This window comes from Castanea sativa, chromosome 12 (assembly GCF_040712315.1).
Source record: "Castanea sativa cultivar Marrone di Chiusa Pesio chromosome 12, ASM4071231v1".
Lineage (NCBI taxonomy): Eukaryota > Viridiplantae > Streptophyta > Magnoliopsida > Fagales > Fagaceae > Castanea > Castanea sativa.
Window position 1 is genome coordinate 34296684 of NC_134024.1, and position 8021 is coordinate 34304704.

The 8021-nt window shown below is 32.7% G+C and overlaps 1 protein-coding gene across 1 annotated transcript; it reads right to left on the bottom strand.

Moving 5' to 3' along the window:
• Positions 1-228: 228 nt before the first annotated feature.
• LOC142621276 (LOB domain-containing protein 29-like) lies at positions 229-1398 on the bottom strand. The gene is made up of 2 exons (XM_075794597.1): positions 1052-1398; positions 229-939 (listed from the first exon to the last, which is right to left on the bottom strand). Exons 1-2 carry the CDS (start codon positions 1328-1330, stop codon positions 520-522), a joined length of 699 nt encoding a protein of 232 aa, XP_075650712.1. The 5' UTR covers positions 1331-1398; the 3' UTR covers positions 229-519.
• Between the last annotated feature and the right edge of the window lie 6623 nt (positions 1399-8021).

Here is an 8021-nt window from a genome sequence, read left to right on the forward strand (position 1 = left end):
AACTTTCTTTAAAATAAAAAAGTGAGTCTTTAGTTTCCTCAGCCCTGATCATGAAAGCATATAGCATATAGGGTTTATAAATTAGTAGATTTTTAACTTAAAAGTATTACCCACTTCCCTTATACCAAACAAGAAGGTCTGTAAAAGCAACTTCTTAGGTTTATGAAGGGAAAGTATCAAACTAGCAAACTAGGTAACTGTATTTATTAAGTCTAAATTTTAGGGTCTTTACTAGCTAGGTCCATAAAAAAAGCAAATTTGCTCAAACATAAGGCAGATCTTCAGTTTTGTCAAAGTAGTACATTATTATTCTACTCATATATTCCAAGATTACACTAGATTAAACAAAACAATCATAGGCTGGATTTTAGGGTTTCCAATTGTATGAACATTTCTAGGGTTTCTAGCTTATTTATGGCAACAAAAGTGCATGTTTCAAAGTATGGTGCAGCAATTCAAAATTGACAAAGGTCGTCTTCACCGATTACACATCTGTCACGCCACGTCCAATATCTTCGATCATGAATGCTGAATATAGCCGAAGGCCGCTGACTGAAGGTCATCAGTTTCTTGGAGAGACCATTGTCTGTCGTATATATTCATGTCTAGAGAAGACATGGAATGAGAAGCCTCTTCATAGCTGCAGCCATATGAAGCATTGATTTCTTCAGGGATGTTTGAATTTCCATAGTTCCCCATAGAGTTTGACATGGACATGTTCTCTTGGTATGGCATTGTTGAGGCATTATTGTTGATGTTTGGATTGAATTGTTGCATCATGTTTGAAATTTCTGACTGAAACCAACTTTGAACATCTTGTGGATGAGAAGGTTTTCCATAGTACTTCTCATTAGGGTTTGTACTAGCAGAGCCATTGAGAAAGCTTTGAGCTGCTTGTAATTCTTTAAGAGATGCTAGTTGAGCTTGTAGATTGACAACCTTCAGAGAACAAAGCAAAATACCATGGATTGAGTCAGGACCAAGAAAAAACAAATTAATTAGGGTTTAAATCATCAAATGAGAGAGAAAGGAAAAAAGGGTACTAATAAACCTGCTGTTGGAGAGCAAAAATATGTGAAACACAGCCATAAATAGGATCTTGAAGCCTAGCTTGAGCTTCATATGAGATTGTGACCGCGGCTTCACTACGATCACTCACTGGGAGGTGAGCAAGAAGCTTTGATACATTGCTTGCACCAAAAACCTTGTGAATGGCAGCAAAATGGGTGGCTCCCTGTTCATGACAGAAATAAGGAGCAAAAACACAACCCCTTACACATTTCCTTCTCAAGAACTTGCAAGCTCCACAAGGAGAACCAGAACCTGTCATCTTAATTATCTTTTGGGGTTTTTGGGGTTTTGATATTGCTTGTTGGGTTTCTTAGCTTTGTGCCAGGCATTATCACCATGTTTATAAACACCAGAGGAAGAGGGGGGTGGATTATATTATAATGAATAATTAATTAAATTAGGTTCCCTTAATGGCCTACAGTTTTCACTATTGTTTAATATAAAACTGGATGTCACCCCCTCCATACCAAATTTTTATCCTTTTATTTAAGATTCCATTCATCATCCTTATAGGACAAAAGAGCTAGCATAAACCAAACCCATTTCTTTTCTAGTTTTCTTGATGATTGGATATATTATAGCTCATTTTCTGAATGTATTGGTCCCATATGCGATAACTACAACTAAATTTACAGATTGAATATTATTAGAATCTGAGTGAATGAGGATTAAACAAGAAATTCAGGTTAAAAAAATGTTTGTTACATTTACATATTGTTACACAATTAAAAAAATCACAACCATAAATTGAACTCTGTGCAAACTTCTTCATTAGTTACTGTGTTGAAGATTAATACCCACTATTTGATGCATCACCTGGAAGCAATCTCTCCAGTGGAAAAAGATTATTCATATTACTTCTTTGAACTTGTGTTGTATGCTTAGTCTACAAATTTGAGACATACATCATGCTTTTTAGCTTGAAAGACATACATCATGTTAGATGGAAATGGGTAGGACTCATAAATTGAGAACTGATATAACCAAATTATTTGCCATGGGACGTCTTAAGTCCAACCTATATTACCTGACTCCATTTACTCATCTAAAACACTTCACATGTTCACATGAATCACATTACAATTGAATTTATGTACCTTTAATTGTAATATCATTTAGGTTTTTGATTGTCATACTTGTTATAGTTTGAGACTTTTATTTTGGATGGAATATAGGGTTTTTTTTTTTTTTGGTGGCGATACGCTATTTATGAAAACCTTATGAGATTTTCCAACTCCTTAGTGAACAATGGTGTAAACACTGGTGATCAAAGATGAGAATTATCTTGGGAAGGGTATTAGATTTCATTTGTACTTATGATGGATATGGAATATCCAAATTTAGATATGGTTAGTCTTCCACCACATTTGCCAAAACCAGTAACTTCGCAGGGCAATTGAAAATCTTATGGTTAAAATATTAACTTAAAAAAAATACATTTTTTTAATATGGTAAAAATAATAATTTCTTTAAAAAATTCAAAGAATAATGTCAGATATCAGAAAATCTAAATATTTTATCTTTATAAGAACCTATTGCTGAACTACTCTACAATTGGAATCAGGTCAGAGATCCCTATAACATGTGTTTCATACATTAGTTTAGTGTACCAATCAAGGGCAGTTTTAAGGAGATTTAGTTTTAGCAAAAAAAATAGGAGACTTAGTTAAGCTAACTTTATTATGGGATCTGAAAGCTAATAACTAATAGTCAAATTGGCTTAAGAGTCAATACTGAGGATCGACCCAGAAACAAATGAAACATATCCAAACACTAAAACTTATGCATCTTGTTATCTAGAATACATTTTCTATAAGGACCCTACCCTAAAGTCTAGCTGCTATTGTCCTCCTAGAAGTAGACTTTATTCTTCTGCAATCTCTAGGTCTAGGGCACCCAAATCCAATAGTGGATTTCATTAGAGATGTGAAATATATCATAAGCCTGATATCTATCTTCCCTACTGGTAGGGTACTACTGTGGTCCAAAGTTGAAATTGGGTTTTAGCCAATATGTGAAAAAGTTTAAAAGTATTTAATAGGCAAATCCGAACCCAATTAAGTTCATGGCCCAGGCAACTTTATTTATTAAGATGTATTTAATGCTCTATTATATAATATTTTTATATATTTTTCAAAGAATGAGTTTAAATATGTATAAATATCAAGAAATTAAATTACTCTCAATTACAAGGAATTTGTGCATACAGACAAATAAATTATTAGTGAATGAATTTTTTTTCCTTTTGTTTGGTAAAGATTTATTTTGCAAAGAATGGCAATCGAGTCCAACTATGAATATAACGGGTAGAGTGTTTTTTTTAATGGGTAAAAAGAGGGTAGAAGTGAGCAATTAAAAGTGGTTTCCCTACTTGGGGGTGATCTCTGACCATAATAACAATTTACTCACAAGGTTTAGTGAGCTATAACTATCTTAGCCCCACTAGGGTATCAATAAATACTAAATCAATATTTCACCAATAATCTATGGTCGCTTCCTTTGCAGAAGTCAGACTCAGGAGGACATAATGTCCTCTAACCATTTGGGAGAAAGGCTACTGACCATTAAACCACCACCCCTGGGTCAAGAGTGCATGGGAGAATTGCCCTTCAGGTTTGGTGAGAGGTGGGTAAAATTTGTATTAATATTATTGGCATTCCCTTCGTACGTGGATCAAGCCAGGAATGTTCCAAAATTTATAATTCACATTTATTGACAGAAAATTTCATTTTGTTTATATTTTTATTCTATCATTGTTAATAACTGTTTGTATTAGTGTGCATATTACTATATATATTTTTACTAAATCTAGATAATAATACAGTTTTGTGCTCGTTAACATGTTAATCACTAACTGGTGGGATGTCATTATTGGATTAATGATACTGATTAAGAAGAACAGATAATCAAAATGTAAAGGAGCAAAAGAGACAAAGAAAGAAAAAAGGAAAAAAGCATATTCCAGAATTGAATAGAACAAAAGATAGTGACACTGGGATAGAACACTTGACCAAAGGGAAGCACAAATAGGAGATCTAGATGGAGGGAAGGGGAAAGGACTTGTCTATGATTTATTTAAGCCCTCAAGGTACAGCTTGTCGAGCAATACTGTATTATTATCATTAATTAATCACTATGTATAATCATTAATCACTTTCTTGTGTCACAGATATGCACCAACATGTAGACCTCTCCCAAATGTGCACTGGGACCCTTCACCCTAATTCTAATAATGACACCCCACCTCCCTCTTTCTCCTCCATTCCCTCCCCCTTCCCCCCCCCCCCCCCCCCAAAAAAAAGAAAAGAAAAAAAAAAGCCCTTGAAAATTCATTTAATAGACTCTTACAGTTCTATTTGTTGCGTGCAAAATAAGATTTTGACTGAAAATTACTTTTAATAAGAAGAATATTTTCAAAGATATGTTTTTTATTCTATAATTTTTTCCCCAAGCGGTCTTCTATAATTTTCTAGTGTTAGTACAAATAAAACTTCCTTGTATTTTCTAATTCCTTAAAAAAAAAAAAGATACACACCCTTTTATAAAGTAGAACCAATGACATTATCCTCCACTCTCTGCTTATAAGAGGAGTTTTATTTTTATTTATTTTTATTTTTATTTTATTTATTTATTTATTATTTTTTTTCTGATTAGAGGAGAAGTTATTTGATTCGGATTCATTGGCTATAATTTCTTATGAAATAAGGTAGTAATTTTTTGACAATAGGATTTGTTAGGCCAAATAGGCCCAAGCACATTAAAGCTAGGTTTATTGTACCAAAATAACTATAGTATATTGTATTATTGTACCTTTTGTATTGTACAATGGTACTTCTGTACTATTACCCTAGGTCAGTAGGCTTATATAATGCATAGCTTTTTTCATCATTCAATACACAATTTTATCGTTGAATTGTCACTTTCACATACACAAAATGTTTGAAGGGTTTAGGGGAAAAATGGTTCAAATGGAGGGATTAGCAATATATTTTAATTGTGTTTATTTTATTGTGAACTATAACGCTCCATTTGTTTCACTGTAAAATCTTTAAGAAAAATATTTTCATTATTTTATTGTGTTTATTTCATTGTAAAATTTGGTCAAACTTGAAAACGTTTTCATCATTTTATTTGTGTTTATTTCAATGAAGAGGAAAATTTGAATCTTAATACTCTTTATAATGGAGACTAAGTAATATTGCTGAACTTCGTTTGTACTTAAATCTTGTTTGTTTGGTTTAATATTCTATTTATTCATGGTTTTTTATTTTTGAAAAACGTCGAGGATTGGAAGGTAGGGCTGTGCAAAAAAACCATATAACTCGCCAACTTGCCTAACCCGCACTAACCCGACCCAACTTATGTAGGTCATTAAGTGAGGCGGGTTGAATTAGGCAGGTTAGATAGATAATTTAGCAGGTTGGGTTGGGTTGGATAGCGGGTTGAGATATTTATAACACGCCACAAATCCCACCTACACACACGCACACACATTGTCATCTCGCAAACTTTATCTCATATACGCACCCACTTTATTTCTCTCTTCTTCTTTTTTTTTACTTTTTCATTTTCACATTTCTCTACCCTAAAAAACTCTAACCACTCTCTTTAAGATTTTGTTATTATTCTTACTTTAAGTACATGTCTAATTTTAGATTTAGATGAGATGATTTTCTTTTCAGTGTGATAAAATTTGTCATTCTAATAAAAAATAATGTAGTATTTGTAATTATTTTTAATAAAAATTGTAATTTTTTTCTTTGAGGGAGTAAAAAATTATCTAATTTAATTGAAATAATTTTATTTAGTCAATTGAATTTATCAACTTGCTCAAATTGCCGAGTTGAAACCATTAAGATTTCAACCATCCCACCAATTTATAGTTTGGTAGGTCAGTGGCGGATTGAAATTTTCTCAACATGAGATTGGTGAGTTGGTTAAAAATATTGCCCTCTATCTACCTAACTCGACCCGTACACACCCCTAGTGGAAGGGAATAAGTCAGTAGAGAGAACCACTACCTTTTATTTGATTTGTTCATAAGTTCATGCCTAATACTACTGCAATATGATTGTGACCTAGACTGCCCATTAACTATCCTTTTCCTACCTTTCTCTACTTGTGCACCAAAAAAAAAGAAATAACAAAAAGAAAAAGGGGAAAGGAATAATTCTCATCAGTCATAATTATCTTCAAAATGGTACTTAGTATAGATAGCAAATATTATTAAGAAAATTAGATAGAAAATATTTTTTTCCCTTTCTTCTCTCATTTTCAGTTTAAGTCTTTTATGTCCAAAGTTGATTTATTGTAGTCTTTGGTTAATCTTAATCATCAATTTAACAACAAAGAGAAGCAGGGGGAAGCCTTCTAATCCTCTGATAAAGATGAAATTCAAATTGTGATATGAGATGTGTAGTTTGACCAAGTGTGGGGCGTTAAATAAAAGTGAGTATATGGGATATTACATTGAAGATAACTTTGTTGCTAATATAAGAATATTTAACCTAAACAAAGATATTTGCTAGAAGTTTAGCCTCATCTACAAGATAACCATATGAAGCAAAAGAAATCTCCTCGGTTAACAGCGATTTGATGACTATTTTATAATCACCCTCAAGTATGATAGAAGAGAGGCTGAGTTCCTAAGAAAAGAGTAAATCTCTCAATGCCACCATAGCTTTAACTTCATCTACTGTATGAGGAAGAGCAACCCTATCAGACATGCATGGATGCTATGTGACCATACCCCATTAGAATTGTACTTGTAACACATGTTCTAACATATCAAAGCACAATTGCCATATGATATATGAGTTAATTAGAAGTTAGCACATGCCCAATTAGTATTAGTTAGTTATAGTCAGGCATTACCATTTAACACGTGAAATTCAATCAACACGTGTAACAAATTAACCTATGAGAAATAAGTTTGTAAATATATAAATAACCTTGTAAAATGTTGGAAATTATCATGGACTAGATTGAAGAAAAAAGATGCAACTTCTCAATTTCCTTGTTCAAGATTTTATTTCTCCATTTCCCTTTCTTATCCTTCTTCATTTTTGGAGTGACAACTTCAAATTAATTTAATTCTCATTCTTTTCCCGTAAAAACCAACAAATTCTTAAGTCAATTCCATTCAATTTTTTTATAGAACCAATGGGTTTCTTACAAAATTCTTAGGTCAATTACTGATAAAGGACATCAAAAATCAAAGGATGACTAGCAAGGAGCACAAATGACACAAATTAAGTTGGAAAATGTAGTGGGGTCACCTTGGAAAGATAATGGCAAGAATGATGATTAGTGATTCGAGTGAGGCAGCGCAAGCTTGAGTTGATTCAAGACAACTTCTTGTATTTGAGAAGAGGAAATTGTTTACCTCCTCTCTAGTAAAAGGTTATTGTTTTTCATTTGGAAAAATATTTTTGGTACTAATTTTGCATGTGGTGGAAAATATTGGAAAATGCTATATATATATATATATATATATATATATATATATATATATATATATATATATATAGCATAATGAATCTGCTAGCCTTACATTACCAAATTAAGGGGCCGGCCATGACTCAACTCAAAGGTGGGCTCTAATAAATAAAAACAAAAGTATAATGAATCTGCTCCCTAATCAGTCATGATATGTGGAAAATGCAAAATGTGCCAATATTAGCCGAAGGGATGATGACAAGGCTAGCCTACTGACGCACAATTGGACAATACAGTTGGACATATCAACAGGAGTTTGCGGCATCTCAACCTCATTGGCAGCCATTATCGTTTACAATGGAAAATTGCCTTTGAGTCATGTGTACTTGTTGGCCACTTGAGCATGAAAGGAAAGAATGATCTTGGAGACAAGAAAGCATGTCAATAAATGGGGCTTATTATTATATATAATAATATTCACTTTAGACAATAATGTAGGAGGGGTTCAACTA